The 18,955-nt window shown below is 63.8% G+C and overlaps 1 protein-coding gene across 1 annotated transcript in view; it reads right to left on the reverse strand.

Moving 5' to 3' along the window:
- Positions 1-18,955, reverse strand: part of NBEAL2 (neurobeachin like 2) — a 28,736-nt gene that overhangs the window by 6,219 nt on the left and 3,562 nt on the right. Inside the window, exons 2-35 of the mRNA XM_044253710.1 lie at positions 14,783-14,871; positions 14,573-14,701; positions 14,384-14,465; positions 14,166-14,290; positions 13,924-14,006; positions 12,197-12,282; positions 11,818-12,100; positions 11,549-11,655; positions 10,983-11,063; positions 9,509-9,592; positions 9,019-9,117; positions 7,935-8,536; positions 7,718-7,850; positions 7,509-7,628; positions 7,009-7,330; positions 6,711-6,793; positions 6,513-6,605; positions 6,107-6,281; positions 5,843-5,976; positions 5,310-5,469; positions 4,995-5,097; positions 4,683-4,836; positions 4,430-4,588; positions 4,112-4,271; positions 3,851-3,936; positions 3,188-3,691; positions 2,365-2,543; positions 2,110-2,269; positions 1,771-1,908; positions 1,317-1,679; positions 1,083-1,232; positions 803-960; positions 491-615; positions 276-411 (exon numbers count right to left, since the gene is read on the reverse strand). Of these exons, the coding sequence (XP_044109645.1) occupies positions 276-411; positions 491-615; positions 803-960; positions 1,083-1,232; positions 1,317-1,679; positions 1,771-1,908; positions 2,110-2,269; positions 2,365-2,543; positions 3,188-3,691; positions 3,851-3,936; positions 4,112-4,271; positions 4,430-4,588; positions 4,683-4,836; positions 4,995-5,097; positions 5,310-5,469; positions 5,843-5,976; positions 6,107-6,281; positions 6,513-6,605; positions 6,711-6,793; positions 7,009-7,330; positions 7,509-7,628; positions 7,718-7,850; positions 7,935-8,536; positions 9,019-9,117; positions 9,509-9,592; positions 10,983-11,063; positions 11,549-11,655; positions 11,818-12,100; positions 12,197-12,282; positions 13,924-14,006; positions 14,166-14,290; positions 14,384-14,465; positions 14,573-14,701; positions 14,783-14,871 (5,645 nt within the window). The remainder of the gene's footprint in view (positions 1-275; positions 412-490; positions 616-802; positions 961-1,082; positions 1,233-1,316; positions 1,680-1,770; positions 1,909-2,109; positions 2,270-2,364; positions 2,544-3,187; positions 3,692-3,850; positions 3,937-4,111; positions 4,272-4,429; positions 4,589-4,682; positions 4,837-4,994; positions 5,098-5,309; positions 5,470-5,842; positions 5,977-6,106; positions 6,282-6,512; positions 6,606-6,710; positions 6,794-7,008; positions 7,331-7,508; positions 7,629-7,717; positions 7,851-7,934; positions 8,537-9,018; positions 9,118-9,508; positions 9,593-10,982; positions 11,064-11,548; positions 11,656-11,817; positions 12,101-12,196; positions 12,283-13,923; positions 14,007-14,165; positions 14,291-14,383; positions 14,466-14,572; positions 14,702-14,782; positions 14,872-18,955) is intronic.

Here is an 18,955-nt window from a genome sequence, read left to right on the forward strand (position 1 = left end):
CTGTTCAGCACCTGCCCACTCCCTTGGGCCCCCACACAGGGCGGGTCTGTGTTTCTCAGCCCTGCCCTGTGGTGCCTCATCACTAGCTGCCCATTCAGCTAGACAGCTCTCCCCAGCTGCCCACCTGACTCTGGACAGTCCCTGCAGGGTGTTCACTGCCGTAACCGAAGATGAAGTGGCTCAGGAGTCAGTCCCATGGGAGGCATGCGCACAGCGGGGTAGACGCCTGCCCACCACCCCCCGACTCCCATCCGGGCTCTCCCAGCCACACTCACGCTTTCTCCAGCGCAGCCAGCTCATCTTCGCCCAGCTGGTCTTCCTGCAGCTCCTCGGGGAGGGCACTGACTTTGGCCTCCTTGGTCACCGCTAGAGGTAGCGAGGCCTCCTCCGTCGGGGTCAGGGGGGCCTCACCTGCAGAGGGCCCAGGGGTGCTCAGCCAGAGCTGGGCCTAGGAGCTTGGGCAGATACTGCTCTGGACACCCTTTCTCACCCAGGTTGTCGCGCAGAGCGCTCGCTTCCAGATGAGGGTTGAAGTGATGGTTGGGCACTAGCTTCAGACGCATGCGTGAGTATGTCTCGGCACTGGACAGCTTCCAGTGTGGAACAGGTGGGTCCCTGAGGATACGTCCGGGATGGTGGTCATGGGTGGGCATGTGCATCTGCCAAAGTCCCCATTCCTCGTCGGTCTCATCCCAAACACAGTCTGGTGGCCCAGGACCCTCCATCCCTCCCAAGCCCAGCCACCACCAGGCTCCGCCCTAGCCCCGCCCACCTCAGGGCCCAGGGCTCAGGCCCCGCCCACCTCAGGGCCCAGGCCCCGCAGGGGCTGGAGAGCTGCCGCCACAGGGCCCCCCAGTGCAGCAGAGCGGTGGAGTGTTGCGTGGCCTGCTGCTTCAGTGCCGCTGCATAGCGCAGCCCTTCCAGGCGTCCCCGCCTCTGTGCAGGTTCCAGCACCAGGTCCTGTGGGGTGAGGGCAGGGTGGAGGAATGGGTCAGTCCTGCAGCGGCTTCTCCTCCCACCAGACAGACGCCCTCTGGGCACAGGAATAGAGCAGCTCCCCACCCTGGCCCCAGTCTGCACACCTGGAAAGCCCGCCGGCTGTGTGCCCGCTCCCGCTGGCGCCGCTGTCCACTACTCATGAGCATGTCATAGCAGGCGTTCCAGAAGCCCGACATGAGGTCGTGGCTCTTTGCGTAAGTGTCCATTTCGAACTGCGACATGGTGGGCTGCACCTGGAGGACCGGGCAGGGACAGGAGATCAGCGCTCCACGCAGCTCCCCCACCATTTCTCCTCCCGCACCCCCTCCTCCAGGCACCTGCTTGTCGATGAAGTGGCGCCATTCAAGTGTGGCACAGAAGGCCTGGAAGTCCTCGAAGAAGGTGGGGCTGCCGTTGGTCGGCGGCAAGGAAGGCAGTCCCCACTGGAGGCCCAGCAGCCCGTAGGCCCGATCCAGCAGCGTGCGCACCAGGGGCACCAGCCACGAGCAGCGTTCCGTTGCTGCGGCCGCTGCACCTGGGGGCTCCGTGTCCTCGGTGGTCGTTTTTGACGGGGAGGTGTTCAGCGCCCGCGCCAGTGCCGCCTCCAGCTTGGAGAGCACATAGCAGGCCTCCTCCCGCCGCATGGGCACCGCCGCGGTCTGCAGCAGCCAGTGCAGCTTCACGTAGGCCTGGGCATGCAGCTGGGGGGCAGAAAGGGGTGTGGGTGGCCCCAGCCACTCCCCAGGCTCCCCACAGCTGCCCCCGCCGCACCCCAGCCGGCCCTGGGCTCACCTGCGGGTCCTCCAGCAGGATGTAACCAAGCACTAGGCGCAGGCCAATCTGGGCCATCTCTCGGAGATCTGCCGTGCCATTGGCCAGGTGCGGCCAGGCCCCCAGGCGGTCCAGCAGACTGCATACGCCCTCAAAGAGCTGCAGTGGGGCGTATTCCAGGCCGCCATCAGCAGAGCGGGCCAGCAGCCCATGGGGAAGGAGGAAGGTAAGGTTTAGGCTGGGCGCCAGGTGGGGTTTGCCGACACAGACCGCATTCTGAAGCACCCGCACGCTCGTCCACCTCCCGGACCAGATGCCCACGGGCTCACGTATGGCTCCCAGACCTCCGAGCTACCGCACCTTCTCACTCCACAGCTCCTGGTTCCCGTGGCCCTCCGCGCACAGGAAGTCCTGCAGCAGGCGTAGCAGCCAGAGCGCCTGCTGGGTGAGGCTGGCCAGGACCCCCACGGGGGCCTCCTTGATGTCGGTCAGGGCTGACTCCAGCATCATCTCCAGAAGGCTGGGGATGGATGACGGACTTGGGCGTCTGTCCGACTGCCTTCTTCACCCGCGGGCTTCCCAGAGGCCCCTCACCCTCCCGACTGGCCTCCTCACCTGCGCTTGATGCAGTCGGGCGGCCGCACGAGCGTGGCTGAGGCCCCCAGCTGGGTGAGCACTGAGAAGACCTGGCCGCGCTCCCGCCACGCGGCCTCGTCGCTGCCTTCCACGCCACGCCACGTCACCGAGAACAGCACATTGGTGAGCAGGTTGCACAGTTCCTCCTCGGAGGTTTGCTGGGGGCACAGGTCAGGGGTGTGGGCCGGGGAGGAAGGGAACTGCTGACTCTCCCGCTAGCCTTGCTGAGCACCCCTTGCCGACCACTCCCTGGTGTCCCTACCAGGAGGGACAGCCTTCAGCCAACAGACAGGCTGGGGCCTGGAAGACTGGTGGAGGGGCCTTAGCCACTGCCTGAATCCCAGGGAGGACCCTGGGGTCTCAGTGATTCCTCAGGGGAAAGAAGGTTATGGTTCACAAAATTACCCCATAGTTCTCACGGGCCCCCAGAACTGTCCTGGAATCCTCTAGAATGCCACAGTATAAGCAGAAACCCATCCCCAAATCGGGAAACACAAGGCAGATCCCTTAGAGCCATGCTGCTCATGGGCTCTGTGAAGTCTCTGCCCTGCAGGCTCTCTTGGGGACTCCCCAAAGCCTGGCTGGTGCCCCCACTCGGGCTTGGCATCATTTTTCCTGTTCTGGGACCCCAACCAGGAACACAGCTGCGGATGAGAGCTCCCGAGGGGGCAGCAGTGGGGCCAACCGGCGGCTATAGCCCTGATGTCCGATAGGACTTCACTTTTGGAAAGGTTATACCGCCTGCCTGGGGTCCCAGAGGGGTCCCTCAGAGCCCGGCAGTGGCAGAGCGGGCCCGCCTCACCTGAGGGTTGCTGGTGTTTGAGGTATCGTCCCCACTGATGGTGGGCTCCGGGAGGCTGCCGTCCTCTAGTACGTTGGAGAGACTGGAGCTGTGGCGGCCGTGGGCCACAGGGAAGGGCCGGGGCCCATCCAGAGGGGAAGGGGTGCCAGGCTGGCTGGCAGGAGTCAGAGTGCCGCTGCCGCCGCCGGTGTTGCACGACCCCACGCTGGCCCGTTCCAGGCCCAGGTCAAAGGGTGTACAAAATGGAGAAAGAGCGTGGTAGAAGGCGTCAGGGTCAGGGCTGGGGGTCTCCGAGGGGAGGAAAACGTCCGAAGTCTCAGGCGACTCAGTGGGTGGCTGGCATAGGGCTGGGTCTGGGGAGGTGGGTGGCTCTGGGGAGAAGGGCAGGGGACTGCCAGCTGTGGCCGCCTCCAGGACGTAGAGCCGGGTCAGCACGTCCTGCCAGCCAGCCTGTCGGGCCAGCAGCCGCACTATGTCTGGCTGTCCGTAGATGAGGTGGAAGAGCTGCCGGGCCAGGGCACAGCCAGTAAGGGACGCGGCCAGCGCTCTGCCCCTGGACTCCCACCCCAGGGCCTTTGCAAGGGAGCCCCCTCACAGGCAGGTAAAGCAAAGCCCCCATGGTAGAAGCCCCATCCTCCTCAAGCTGTCTCCCCCCATACTCACCTGGCGACAAATGTCCAGGCGGACGCTGAGGTCAGCCTGGAGGGACAACTGTACCACAGCCAACAGATCTGAGAGATTCAGGCAATCTGGAAGGATGGCCAGAGAGGCCCTGAGGGACTGAGCACAGACGGGGGACCTCGCTTCCCCGCTGGCCCAGCCTCAGCCCCTGTGCCCATGCCCTTCCTCTATCTACCTGCCCTGTTTCCTGGTCCCGTATCGCCCTTCCACCTGACCTGCCTCCTGGCCCTACCCAGGTGGTACCTGCCCCCAGGAATAGCCTGTAGAGGCCCTGGCAGAGCTGGGGGGAAGCAGCCCCCTCCGGCAGGCAGGCGACGAGTCCCTGCAGACCGTACTCTCGTAGCCGGAGGCGCTGGCGGCTCCGCTCGGGTAAGCGCTCGTTCTGCTGCAGCTTTCGCAGGATCTGGGGGTGGGGGGTGACATAGAGGGTTGTCCTCATGGGGAAGGAGTGACTGGAGCAGGGGAAGTCACCACGCAGGTCTGTGGCTCCAAGGGACCTATTCTACCTCCCTGGCAGGCGGGGCCACGGCAAAGGGAACACGAGGGGCAGGCTGGGTGTACCTTGCAGACTCGGTCAGGCACCAGGGGCAGTGACCTCGGCCGGACCAGCAGAGCCAGCAGCACCTCAAGGTTCCCTGGCTCCACGAGGAAGACGGCCAGAGACTCCTGTGCCGGCGAGCCCTGCAGCAGCGCCAGGAACAGGTCCAGGGCTCCCACCACCTGGGGATCCAAAGTCTCCTTGTGGGCGGGCCACTCCCCTCGACACGGTCCACACCCCACCCCGCACCCAAGCCCCCCCAAGCCTCCAGCCTACCTGACCATCATCAGTGGAGGCCACCAGAAAGCTAAGCACCACCTGCATGTCCTCTGCCGCTGAGCTCCGAACCAGAAACTCCCGCACCAGGCCCAGGAGCGAAGTCTGCACTGTGCGCACGTCGTCGGCCACTAGGGGGAGCTCCCGCGGCGGGCTGGGCCGGTACCAGCAGGCGCAGCCGCCAAGGGCCAGGAGAACGCAGGGGAACCGAGGGGAGAGAGCAGGCAGGTGAGCTGGGGGGACCGAACCCCATCCCCAAGACCAGAGGCTGCTGTGTCAGGCCCACAGCCTGTCCGCCCCCACCGGCCTCACCTGTAATGGGTGCGCAACGCGTCCAAGATGAACTGGACCCCGTACTTCTTCCGTAGCTTCTGTCTGTGCTCCCGGACGATGCTGGACATGTACTGGATGTGGCCTGGATGGGCGTCATCGGAGGACTCAGCCCCCCCCCCCCCCGGCCAGAGCTGGGCCCCTTCTGCTGTCCCTCCAGGACAGGGCCGTGTCCCTGCCACATCCCCCAGGGTCGAGCTGTTCCCTCAGATGGCCCAAAGCGGGGTTCTAACTTCTCGGAACCTCTACCCCCACCTGTGCCCGCTGGCATCCCCCCATTCAAGTCCCCACACCCACCCAGTCGCACGGCAAAGTCACTGGGGCTCCAGAGGTGGAAGTGGAAGAGCACGTGCTGGTAGAGCAGGTAGAGGAGGGGCCCACCGCCCTCTGCAGCCACCTGCTCCATCAGCAGCTGCGCAGACATGAGCACGTTCATGTCCATGGCCCAGCTGGGGACCTGGAGTGGAAGGAGGCAGTGTGAGGCAGCAGGCCTGGGATTGATGCCACTGAGCCCCCCCCCGCCCAGCATCCACCCTGCCCCGCACAGGCAGACGGACAGGAGCATCCTGCCTGCTCCAAGCCTTTTCGTGGCTCCCCACTGCGTCCGAGGGGCAAGCTCCCCAGCCTGCTGGGTGGGTCCCTTGCCCCAGTGGGGTGCTGGTACTTCTTTGGCCAAACCTTGCCAAGCTTGGCGAGGTCCTGCTCAGATGCCAGCCCCTCCACCAGGAGGCTCTCCCCGACAACATCAAGTTCTCCTTCTTAGCCCCCCGATGCCGTCCCCTCTGCCAGACAGGGCCAGCTGCGCCCCCGTCCCCCATCACCTGCCCCACCTTGCGCAGGAGGGCTCCAATGATGGCCGGCCCCTGGCACTGCACCAGGCTCTCCTGGTTCCCCACATGGCCCTGCAGGAAGTTCCGCAGCATCAGCAGGAAGGCGGCCACGGCGTTCCTCTCCATGCGCACCTCTACCGGCCACCAGGAGGGGGACAGAGGTATGTCAAGGGTCTGTCAGTAGCAGAGGCCATAGGCACTCCAGCCTCCTTATCACGCCAAGAGTCCCTCACCGCCCTAACCCAGGCGCCAAGGCCACTTTACCTGAGGACTTGCCCAGTGGGAGAAGCAGGCCCTGGGTATTGTGGGCGGAGGTCAGCTCAGGCCCCACGAGGTCATGTGTCTCAGCTGGACCTGCCTCGGCCTCCTGGGGCTGGGAGGCCACTCGCTCCAGCAGGGGCAGCAGGGCAGCCATGCCTCCCACACAAGTCACCACATCCTAGGGGAAGGGCTGGCTGTGGGAAGGCAGCTCCCAGCCACTTCCCGCCCCACTCCACCCCAGATGATCTTCCAGTCTGGGAAGCTGTATCCAGGGGACTCTGGTTCTCTTGAGTAGACCTCCCCTCATGACCTTGCAGGGCACAGTGTGGCTCCCCAGCCCACCCTGCACACACGCGTGCCCGTGCTAGTGCCCCCGGCACCCTTGGCCCGTGCACGGGTGCACACGTACCTTCACATCCCAGGTCTCCACCCTGTGGCCCGTCAGGCGGCCATCCAGCCCATGGCCAGGGGACAGGTCCAGGCAGATGTTGTTCCTACAGGCCTGGGGGTGGGCGGGGCGGCAGGGTCAGTTAGAAGTGGAGGTGGCACAGGAGTTGGGGGCCAGGGGAAGGTAGCAGGGCTGAGCCAACTGCCCCCCACCCAATACCTGAGGTGAGTAATGGAGGAGCAGCTTGGTGCTAAGCTCGTGCAGCTCACCCTCGGGCTTGAAGGGTGCCATCTCCTTGGGCCCTGGGGGGTGGCCAGGGGGCTTCAGACCTGGCTGGGTGTCTCACCCCACGCCATCCAGAGCCTGCTATATGTCAGAGGACATACACCCCCAGGAACGCCTTCTCTCTCCTGGACCCCTAGTTTCCAGCCTGGACCCTGTAGGAGCCCCCACCCCCCAGGTAGGAGCTGGGCCAGGGGGAGGGCGCGGGGGGGGGGTGGGGGGTGGTGCTGCATACCTAAGGTGAACAGGGCCCGCAGGGCCGACGCGGGCAGGGCTTCATGGAAGATGGCCACGGCCCCCAGCTCACCCTCCAGGGACGTAGGGCTGCCCCACCGGGTGTCCTGTGTGCCTGCAAGGGTGGAGCTGATGCTGCCCTCCTGCAAGGGAGTCACCAGCCCGGACCCCCAGCCAAGCCCTGCAGTGGCCGGGACCGACTGTGAGCGGGAGAGGGAGGGGTGAGGGGGCGCCAGGGCCGTGGGGACTGGTGGCGTAGGCAGCCCCGTGGTGGTGGTCGTCGTGCGGTGCCCAGCGGAGCCAATACAGCAGGAGGAGAAAGGCTGCGGAGCCGGGGTTGGGCAAGTGGTCAGATCACAGCGAAGCCCGGGGTTCCGCCTGCATCCAGTTCCTCACACGGACCCCTGTGGCCACGCGGACCCCAGAGGCCGGAGTCTGAGGCCCCACCGCATCCGAGATGCCCCGGCTACCCCAGGCCTCCCCAAACCCTGCCTGGCACACCTCACTGAGGGAGGGGCAGCGAAGGGCTGCCGTCTGGACCAGCTGGCCGTCTTTGTAGACATGGACCAGGTTCTGGCTGAAGGGCCGGCGCCCAGGCACATGGACAATGGCCACGCAGTGCTAGAACAGAAGCCTCGGCATCAGGCTGGTGCTTGGGGTCTCCTCCACCCCCCACCCAGGCCATCCGAGCGGATGAGGGAGAGGCTCACCCAGGCGGAGTCAGCAAAGGACACTTCAGGCAAGCTCATGGTCAAGTACTCCTTCCGGGTGCACACGGCCACCACCAGCGTCCCAGCCGCCGTGAAGAAGGCCTCGAACCCTGAGCCGCTGCTGGTGAAGAAACTGGGGACAGGCAGCGCCAGTTACACCTGCGGCTTTCCTGCTCGGCCCTATGGCACCGCACCCGGCTCCCTGGCTATCACCCACCTATAGAGCTGCTTTCGCTGGAGTGGCCGGGAGGGGGCTGGGGCAGGGGCCGCAGCTGTGGGGTGCAGACAGATCCAGGCATGGAAGGTGAAGCCGGGTCCCGGCCAGCGCTGCACGGGAGGCACCATAATCCCCGCCATGCTGGGCGTGAGGTCAAAGTAGTGCAGGGCTCTTGCGGGGCCCTGGCGCCGGGCCATGCCTGACAATGCACGGATGATGGCTCCCGCATGTCTGGCCTTCCCAGCCTCTGTCCTGCTGGGCTCCGAGTCCAGCGCTGGTGGCGGGCGCAGCAGACGGCGCAGCTCCAAGGGCCTCAGGGACACTCGGCCCAAGGCTTGCAGCAACGCCAGAAGTTGCTCTTGGCAGTGGGTCCCCAAGGCGACCCCGGCGGCAAGGGTCTCCAGCAGGTGGCCCACCAGACCGGCCTGCACACACGTGCCCCGGCTGGCAGGGCAGCTGTCACAGAGCCAGCGGAGGTGCTGCGCGAGGAAGAGCCGCAGCTCCGCCGTGGGCAGGGCGGGCAGCCACTGCATCAGCAGAAGCACGGGCTGCTCATTGACGATCGGGGGCGGCGGACATCCACTGTGGTCACCTTCCACAGCCTGGGGGTAGAGAGCACGGGACGGTTCCTGGGGCAGCTGGTAGGTGACGGGAAGGGCTGCCCTGCTGGCCACGGGACCTCCATGGCTCAGGGTGTCGGCCTCTAGTGCTGGAGGGCAATGCGTGCCACCCTGTCCTGCTCATGCAGGTCGCAGCTCAGGGGAGACGGAGGCGCGTGGGCACACGGCACTATTTACACCAGACCTCTGGCACCGTTAACCCCCTGAGCCCTGGCTTTGGGTCCGGGGTGGCCTCAACCCCAACGGCCTGTTCCGGGATGATCTGGGGTGGGGGGGTGGGGGTGTCTTGCTCCCCTGCACTGGATCTTCATCCCAGGGACACGGACATCTTGGTCGGGCCACGGGTCCCACTACATAACACCCATGGCCAACAGAGCCCCCAAGGTGGAGGGCTCACCCTCCACGGGAAACCTGACTCGGTCCTGACTACCCCTGGAACCCCAAACCCATGCCTTGGACCTCACCATGTTGAGGAGCTCCTGCAGCAGCCTGCGGGTAGGGGGGCCGTGGCTCTGCAGAACCTCGAGCAGGTGCGGGTAGCCGATGCGCTCCTTAAACACCTCCTGGGCGGGAGAAAGGGAGCACATATATGGGCCCCCAGGGCAAACCCAAACCCCATGGAAATCCCAGAAGAAGGAGCATCTTTCAGGGCTCCCCCACCTGGCTCTGCCTCCAGGTTGCAGTGCTGGCAAGGGCAAGGGCCCACGGATGGCTGCGGGGGTAAGGGTCCTCTTGGAAGGCTGTAGATGGTGGTCAGCCCCCAAGTATCCTCCCCAGTCCAGCCCCGACCCCAGAGATCCAGCTGCTAGCTTTGACCTGCACCCCACAGGGCAAAACGCCTGCCCCCTCTGCTCCATTGCTCTAACAGCCACCAGCCAGAGCTGTTCGGGGGACATGTGGTCAGTTTAACCCCCACTCCACACCCCTCTGGTAGCCAGACTGCAATGTCCTCACCTTGGCGGAGGGGGAGCCGCTCATAATGGAGGTCAGCACTCGGACCACGTGTACTACGATGGCGTCTGTGTCCTGGTCCAGAACCTTGGGGTGGGGTGGGGTAGGGTGGGGAGTCAGCAGCAGGGGGTACCAATGTGTCACAGCTGGCAGCCCCCTGCTCCTGGTGTAGGGCCAGGAGCAGGTGCCCCAAGGCGCATTGCTGAGCTGGCTGGAAGCCTTGGGAGTGGGGTATCGGGCCTTCTACTCCTTGCCCGTGCTACTGTGACCCTCACCTTGACCCCAGGACCCTCTCTGAGTAGCTTGGCCAGACCCCCTTTGACAAAGAGGCCAGGGAAGAAACCAGAACCCTCACCATGACAGATCAACAGGGGACCCTCTCGCCATACCCCTTCTGTCGCTCACTGCTCAGCAGGCTTACAGGCCTCAGTCCCCGCCCGTCCCCACCCAAGCTAGACACACACATGCAGGCAAGTGTTCCATCACCCATGATGATTGACGGGGGGTGGGAAATCGAGGGACAACCAATCACAGGAGGTTAGAACCAGAAGAACCTTCGAGACCTTTGAGTCCTACCCTCCCCCATGCCCCTAGATGCAGGTGGGGGCACTGAGGCTCACCCTGGCTGAACCTGATAGCTGGAAACAAGCCGTTCACTTGCCCTGCCCCACCCCTGGGAATGGGCTTCGAGAATGTGTCCACAGCTGCCAGACTGCTAGGCTGTACCCGGGCTCCATGGGGCCTGACTCTCCCAGCGACCTCGCACAACCTCCTTCCCCTCCCCAGCCCTCAGTTTCCTATCTGTAAAAACGAGGGGGTCTCACCCGCCTTGTCTGCTTTGTGGAAAAGTAGATATGCAGGCTCTCAGAAAACAGGATAAATCAACAGCCACAGGGGCTGCCTCATGAGGACAAAGCCAGAGGCCCCTGAGGGTTGGGGCCCAGGCAGTAAACCCCCTGAGAGAGGGTTCTCCGTGCGAGCCCCTGACAGCTTGCTGCCTCTTCCAGCTCCCATGCCAGGTGAGGCCGGGAGACATCATAAGGTGATGAGGGACTCCCAGGGACCTGCTTAAGGCCAGCCCAAAAAGCCGTGGAAAGAAGTGGGCCCATGTGTGGAAACCTCCTTTTCTGTCACAGTCATGTCCCTTAGTATCTGGGCTTCAGTTTCCCCTTTCTGGGAATGGGGGGTGGGTAGGTGGTTGAGTTTCGAAGGTTCCTTCCAGCTTGGCAAAGCCAAACCCTAGCTCCCAATACTAATACTGGGTAGGGCACAGATCACTCCTGCCCATTCCCTTGAAGAAGCGTCTGGAAGGTGGGTGAAACAGCATGGGGGATCCAGCCCCATTACTAGGCCACCGCAGGCCTTACACGTATCTGCTCGTTCCCCCTGCACAGGCAGGAAGGGCTCAAAGAGGGAGCCGCAGGGGGTGGGTGCCCAAGGAGGTGAGTGCCTGAGCAGGTCAGCCCCAAGGTGGTACCTTCTGGACATCGGGCTCGGTCAGTAACCGGGTAGCCAGGTCACTGTCCCCCTCAGGGGGCGCCCGGGCCTGCAGGTACAGCTGTGGGGAAGGGGGAGGGCACAAGGTGGAAGAGGCAGAGGAGAGAGAAGAGGAGGAAGATGGGGAGAGGGGGGGTTAGAGCGGGACCAGGGGCAGCTGCCAGGGTTCTGCCCCGTGGGAAGGCTATGTGTGCCCTGACACCCAGGCAGAGAGCCCCACCAGGCACTGAGGAAGTCAGGGATCCGAGAGCTGCCCATGCTCAGAACAGACCTGGGTCTGGGGACAGGGCCGGTAAGTGGGCAGGAGCAGGGACTCTATCTAAACCAGCGGGCCCTCCTCCTGCCCCTGGCCTTGGGGCTGGAGAAAGGGGGGACAAGGGGCCAGGGGAGCTCCTGTCCTTCCGCCACATCCCTCCTCCTAAGGGGTGCAGAGCCATCCCGAGCCTTAGGCCACCCTGCTCGCCACAGACCGCCCCAGCCCAGTCCAGTCCCGCCCAGGACGGGCAGTCCCCATGAGGGATTCCCCAGCCTCTGGGCCCCACCCACCTTGCTGTTCTGGATGAGGCGAGTAAGGTGTTCGAAGCAATTGTTGCTCAGGAAGGTGGCCTGCAGCACCGGCCGGTCCTCGCACGCCAGCATCCGGGGGATGGCGTCTGCGGACGGGTCCCCGGTCAGCCCCCCTGCTCCATCCCGTCAGCGACCCCGCCCGCTCAGCCTCTCGCCTTCTTCCCACGCTGCCCGGTCCTGCCTTCCATCTGCGCTTGGACCTTCCCCGGCCGAGCCACCTCCCCAGGAGCCTAGGGGCCCATACCCACCGAGCATGCTGACCCGTAGGGCGACAAGGGCCTCTTCGGGGCCTGGGCTTGGGCCCGCTGGCCAGTCGGCATTAAGGATGCGGAAGTAGCCCTCAAGCAGGGTGCGGAGCTCTGGCCCACGGGGGGGCGTGCGGCTGGCATGCAAGACATGTACGGCCCCCACGAGCGCCTCCAGCGCCAGGGGCACCAGGCGGGGGTCCTGCGCCGGCCCATGGTCCCAGCCCCGTACCACACCCAAGAGGCCCTGCACGGAGCCAGCGCTCACGGCCATCTGCCCGTTCTCCTGCAGGTGTGGGCAGAGACGGCAATGGTCAAAGGGCTTGAGCAGCAGAGCCCCTGAGGTGGCCGCCCTCTGGTCCGCAGGCTCCTCCGGGCTTACCTTCCCTCCCGCAAGGACAGCCCCGAACAGGTGGACGAGGCGAAGCAGTAGCATGGGGGGCAAGCCATCTGCCCCCTGCAGGCTCTCTGGATAGGGTGGGTGGGCAGGACAGATGACGTCACCAAGCTTGCGGGGGACTACCCAAGAGGGAGGTGCCCTGGGGTGGGGGAGAGGGCTGGGATGTCCCGTGTAAGGGGAAAAGACCCCGTTCTGTCCTTGGGGGTCTAAAATGTCATGGCTCTCTGCTAGGGAAGACATGGCCCTTCTTTGGGGAGCTTGAAGGCCTGTGGTCCTGCCCTGAAAGTCTAGCCGGTCCCCCAGATCCTTAACCTCCAAAGCGGGGACCCCAGGGTAGGCAACACACACCCCTACCCCACTTCCCCACGGCAAGCCAGGGTTGAGCTTCTCAGATACAAAGCTGCTCCCGCTACCCTGCGACGGTTGGAGCTTCCTGTGACCCGTTCTGGGGACCTCGCTGTATCTACCGTACAGATGCCCCCCCGACCCCACCCATACCCCCGCTGGGGACTTCTAGGGGCTTTCACAGTCTCCCATGTGGGAGGCCCACCTGGCTCTGCTCCAGCCAAGCTGGACAGGATGCCAGGCCACAGACTGAAACTCAGAGAGCAGAAGGGACCAGCCCTGGGTCACATGAGTGGTGTGTATGGTGGGGGATGGGGGCAAGAGCAGGGCTCACTAGATTCGGGTGGGATGGGGTGGGACAGCTCCTTGGGCAGAGGGCATCCGAGCTGAAGCCCAAGAATGCAGGTGGTCTGGGAAAGGACAGGAAGCGGTAGGGAAAGTCATGGAATAACAGTGCATTTCAGGAGGGAGAAAACAGGGAGCAGAGGGCGAATAGGACTGGAAAGGGAGGCTGTGTGGGAGCAGGATGGGATCCTGAGATGCCAGGCACCAATGAGGGACTGACGGCAAGAGGAACAAAATCCAGTCTATTCTGCGAAGAGCACTCAGGTTGTGGGAGAATGGAGGCAGGAGCTCCCGGGGTGTATGGTGGGGGGGGGGGCGTGTCTCCCCTCTTGGAGTCGTGGCCCCTGCTCCAGACCTCAGGCCTGCAGCACCATGGCACACCCCAGTGACACTTCCACACCTTCTATGCTAACAGGCCACCGCCTCACCAAGCCTGGCCTGCCCCAGTCCACAGCCATCCTGCCCTGTCCCATCTAAAGTCCCGGCCAGCCTCCCTCTGATGAGAGGAAAAGAGGGGACCGGAGAGAAGAGGGTCCCCAGGGGCCAGAGGTGGCCAGAGATGTCCTGGGGGTCAGCTTGTCCAAGACCACAGGAGCAGGAAGCAGAGTCAGTGTAGACATTGTCTAAAGGAAGGGTGCAGCCTCCAGGGGTAAAGGGATCAGATCAGGGAGTTTTAAGAAGGTCCAGATCAGAGTGCGATCCCGGTGGCTTCTCGGACCCAGGAAGTGGGAGGGAAGAGGGAAGGGAAACTGCTCTCCCCCACCTCATGGAAGGCCTTCACTCCCGCCTGGAAAAGAAATTACTCATTTCGCCCAGACCTGCCCTTTCTTTCCTCTCTGGCCCCGAACTCCCTTGCCCCTGGAGGCCTTGTCAGTTTTCCGTGGTGCTCCCAGCCTGCTGGCTGCCACCACTAAGGGCATCCCGCCCCTGTGGCCGCTGGGATGGGGAACTGCAGGAAGGGGCTCAGGTCTGGGGGTGAGGCCAGGTGGGGGCCCGAAGGGGCAGGGGCGGGGCCTGACCTCGGAAAAAGGCGCTGAATTCACAGGGCAAAGCCGCTGGAGGGAACTTGTATTTGCTCTTCTCCTTGGAACTGATGACTTCCCTGAGGGTGGGGGTGGGGAATGGGCAGGGGACCGGGTGAGGCCAGGCACTGCACCCTTGCCCTGGCCATCCTCCCGCACCAGCTGGGCCCCCTCCCACCTCCAGACCCCGGCCAGAGAGGCCACCCTCGGTGGGTCCTCTGAGGTGGGCTGGCTCTCACCCACTGTGCTGGCGCCGCCAGGTCTGGTAGGGGTCAAAGAGGCCCTCACAGAGAAGCAGGGCATGCAGGGCCACATTCTCCAGCAGCAGCCCACGGCCCTCCTGTGATGCTGGGGTTCCTTTCAGCTGGAGGCATGGGGAGAGGGCAGAGAGGGTTCGCTGGGCCCTGGATACCGCCTACCACCCCCCACCCCCGCCCCAGGCTAGAGCCCACCTCACCTCTGCCATCAACCGGGTCAGCAAGGCCAGCACCCGGGGCAGTAGCACCTGGCCCCAACCCGCCTCTACATTCTCCAGGTTCCTGGGAGGGAATGGGGAGAGAGGTCCCGGGGGTACAGCAGCCCCACCTCCGGCCCCCACCCCGTTCCCAGCAGCCCACCCTCCCCAGAGCAGGAAGCAGGGACCCACCTGCAGAGGACGATGAAGAGCCTGAGCAGCAGCAGGGCTTGCTCCAGGTCCCCCGCGTCCAGCTGCTCGGCCAGGACATGCAGCGCATCCAGGGGCAGCAGCGGTACCTCGGCACCCGCCTCCTCCGGCCTGCAGGGAGGGGGTCGCTAGGGCACCACGGACCCCGTCTCCCAGCGCCGGTCACCGCCCTCCAGGTAGATCCAGGCTCACCTGCGTGGCTCCAGAGAGGACAGTGAGATGCTGTTCTCGAAGGCACCCACGAAGGCCTTCAGCCACTGCTGCAGGTAGCCCAGGTCCTTCTGTGGGGGGGGGCGGGGGGCAACAGGGGTGGGGGCAGACCAGGGGCCGTGGACAGGGATTGGAGGCAGGGCAGTGTGGGAGGACAGAGGAAGGGGTGGGTAGGGGAGGAGAGAGGACAGGAAGTTGGAAGGTCAGCCACAGAGGGCTGTCCTGCACACTGACCACTCTCCCAGGACCCCTGTCTGCTTTTCCCAGTCTCCCAGTCTCTGCTCCCACCTCCCTAACCCTTGGGGATTCAGACAAGCCTGACATGGGGCTTTGGTGTGCACACTCCTGGGATGGGGCCATGGCCCACACTGATGCTGGGGCTGAAGGCTTTCCACCCGCCAGCCACCCCAATCCAAAGCCTTGGGCTGCCTTCTCCCAGCTCAGCAGCCACCACCTCCAGGAGACCGTGCTGCACGCACACCATGGGCCAGGAGGACCCATGCACATGCACATTCCCCACACAAACAGGCAGAATGCCCTACCTCACCCTGGGAACCTAATGCCCCACCCTGGCTGGTTACCTGGACCCCAGGCCCCAAAGCTGGTTCCATGGGCAAGAGGGGCAGCGGCTGAGCCCGAGTTTGGGCGCCCGCTGCCAGGGAAACTTTGGTGTGAACGGGAAACGTCCCCTCCCGCCCCGCCAGGGCAGGAAGCGCAGAGTCACGGTGGGGGAGGAGGGCTGCTTCCTCCCGGCAGACCGCAGGGATGTGGGGGGGCCAGCCCCACCGGGGCACCCAGGGCCCTTCAAGAGAAGCGGTGAGGGACCTGGCCCAGCACCGGGGGCGGGGCCTGGAGTGCAAAGGGGCGGGGCCACACTGCCCAGGGTGGGGCCTGTGGACCAGAGACTTGTTTTTTCTGGCATGAGGTTCCATCTTGGAGTTCCCACACCTGCTGCTATAGATCCCTTCGTTCAAGGCACCCACAGCTCCCTGACCCCAGTCCAAGCCTCAGGCCTAGGGAACACCATCGATGTGGAGGACTCGGTCATACCTTTGCCCTGGCCCCCCCTTCCCTGTGTCCTGGCCTCCCTGCTTGGCCCTACTGGTCTCTACTCCTGGGAGAGAGCTGAGTACATCCTAGCCTAGCCCCGGTCCGTTCTACCCTGTAAGCACAGAGAGGGTGCTGGTCTGGAGCTCTTTCTCCCACCCAGCCCTCCTTCCCTACCTGCTGACCTCATCTGCAGCTCCCCCAAACCAGCTGAGCCCAAAAAGCACATTTCTTTCCCAAGGGGCAGGGGATGGGGCAGGGACCAGACTGCAGAAGGCCGGAGGGGTAAGGGTCACATCATAGGTGCTGTGTCCCCGGTGCCGCGCACCTTGACTCAAGGTCTTCCAGAACTACCTTGGGTGGTTGGCTCCTCTCTGCTGCCTGCAGGCTCCTAACCTCAGGGCAGGGACTGAATGGGCCCCAGGGAAGGGGTTAGACCCCAGCAGACTGGGCCAGGTCCACAAGAAACCAAGGCAGAGCAGCCCTCACCCTGCGGCTGGGCACCTTCCTTGTGCATTTGTCACAGATCTGAGGCCTAGGCAACTGAGGGAAGGGTTGGGGCCATGGAGGTGCCAGATTTGAAACAAAGCCAGACCTTTGTTTTAGGCCTGGGCCACTCATGGTAGCTGGCCAGCCGATCCGAGCTGACCACGTGGCCTCTGCCTCAGTGACCCCACAGATCCTGGTCTACCTTCAAAACTGGCCCAACACTATCTGCCCCCTTCTACCCTCAAACCACCCCTGTCAAGCCATAGACATGTCTCACCTAAAATGGAAGTTCGTTTTGCTCCCGACCCCTGCCATTCTACTGAGTACCTGAAAGCCCAGATTTGACCATGTCCCTCCACCCTGGCCTGAGGATAAGACCTGAACTGAGCTCGGCATTCCAAGTCCCGAGTCTGATCGCAGCTGCTTCTCCAGCCTCTCCATCTGAGTCACATCCTCTAGTCCAGGCCTCTGCCTATCCTAGGCCCCACTGCCGTCCATGGCTTTGGGCGTTTGGTACTTAAGCAGGAGCCTCCCTACCTCTTCATGGCCATCACCTGGTTTGACCCTTCCAGAACCTGGGTGGGCCCCTCAACACTCTGCACACCCTGACTTTCTGTCCCCAGAACCACACCCATGGCCTGTCCAGCAGGTCCAGGCTGGGTTGGGTTCAGGGCTGCCCCTGAAGGGTAGCCCTGGGCTCAGGGTTCAGGCGGTCAAGGTAGCCTTCTGGGCTCTGGGAGAGCACGAGGAGTCTCTAAAGCATGGTACTAGGGAGGGATGGGGTCTCTGCCTGTCCTGCCTCTGACCTGGGTCCCACGGCTTGTGGCTGCCATGCTGGGAGATATGCCTGCCAGGGTCAGGACTCACAGGGCCATGGTGGCCATGTAGCATGCCAGGGGGTCTGGAGCTGGAAGAGGCGGCTATAGTGCCCGGCCTTCCCACACTTCACAGAGAGACCTCAACTAGCTCCTCCCTCCCTTTCCAACTCGGAGCAGGAATGCTGGGCAAGGCCAGCCCAGTCCCCAACTTGAAGGGGCCAGGGCCTCATGAAAGCAGTGCAGGAGCAGCCACACTCCTCAGGCCCTGGGGCTCAGCTGTAAGTGGTACTAAGGACCTGGGGGTCCGGGGAGCAAGCTGCAGGGAGGGGGAGGTCAGTGACCCCAAGGTGGGTGGGCCTCTGTCTATGCCTGGCCAGCCCTGAGGGCACTCAGTTCTGGGGCTGCAGGGCTCCCAAGGGCTAGTTAGGCCCAAACGGTCACTGGGGGTGCATGGAACTGCCGCTTCCATAGAACTCTGAGGTATCCCAGGATGGCTGAAGGCAGGTGGCTGTAGCATGTTACGGGGGGAGGGGGCTGAGGACGACCGAGCTGCTGGACATTGTGCTGCACCTCCACCTGGCTCACCCTGAGGGGACACCCAGACCTTGCTTCAAACCCCGATCCCAGCCCGTCATCTCCTCTCGGAGTTCATAATGGTGCGATACACAGAAATGTCCTTAACCACCACCTGGCGTCCCGTGTGCCCCAGTACACACACATCGCCACCCCTGTCTGCCCAGCAGCCCCTACCCTCCAGATGGCTCAGGCCGAGGGCATTCCTCGCTGTCCCCACTCCCACAGGTCCGCAAGCACTTTGCCCTCCGTGCTTCCTCTGCCTGAATGCTCCCCAGAGCCGGCACCTTTCTCGAGCCCCAGCCCTGGCTGGTGCTTCGGAGGTCGGGCTGCCAACTCAGACCAGTGGTTGAGAGCACGGGTTCTGGAGTCCAGCCATGGTTCTCAGACTCCATAGCTTGTTACTCACCATTCATCTCTCCGCACTGCAGCTGCCCCTTGAAACCCATCCCTCCTCCATACCTCACAGGTAAAGCCTCTCCAACCACACTGCATCCCCCCCCAGCACGGGAGAAAGTGAGGGAGAGCTCCCTCCCCAAATCCAGGGGCTCTGCCTTCCCAAGCCCCTTGCATTCTAGGGTGACACTAATGTTTTCCCCACCCACTTCCAACTGTGACCAATAAGTAGCAGACCTTGATTCACTGGCAGAGCCAAGGTCTCCTGGGTGTCCGGCCCAGGCAGGTAGAATGGCGTGGGTGGTCCTCAGTTAGAGCTAGGAGCAGGGTAAGGAGAGAAGGAGAGAAGATTGTAGCTCCAAAGTGGGTGACCCCACCTAGTCAGAATTGCCTGGGTGGTAGTGAGTACCCCATTTCCAGACAGGCAAGCAGAAATGGGACAGAGTGGGGTGGGGTCTGATCAGGATAAACTCTTTCAGGCCTTGGGGGGGGGGCTCCCCACCCAGCAAAGGTGGTTTCTGGCTACACCAGGATGCCTGAAGGTCAGACTTGGAGGACCTTGAGTCAAAGAAGGAAGCTAGAAGATGGGGACTCTGGCAGAGGCAGGGGCAACTGAGGCACAGTGGTGCAAGTGCCCAGGTGGCTGGGCCAGTCTCTCCCCATTACCTGGGGACAGGGTCTTGCAAGGGGTAGACCTGGTCTCCATAATGCCCCCCAGGGCTTAACCTTCCCCTTGTCCTATCACTATGGAAACCAAGAATTTCCTTTCAGGGTCCCCATAGTAACAGACCCCGTTTCCATGGGGACCCCACACTTCCACATCAGCGCCCCA

This window comes from Neovison vison, chromosome 6, assembly GCF_020171115.1.
Source record: "Neovison vison isolate M4711 chromosome 6, ASM_NN_V1, whole genome shotgun sequence".
Taxonomy (NCBI): Eukaryota; Metazoa; Chordata; class Mammalia; order Carnivora; family Mustelidae; genus Neogale; species Neogale vison.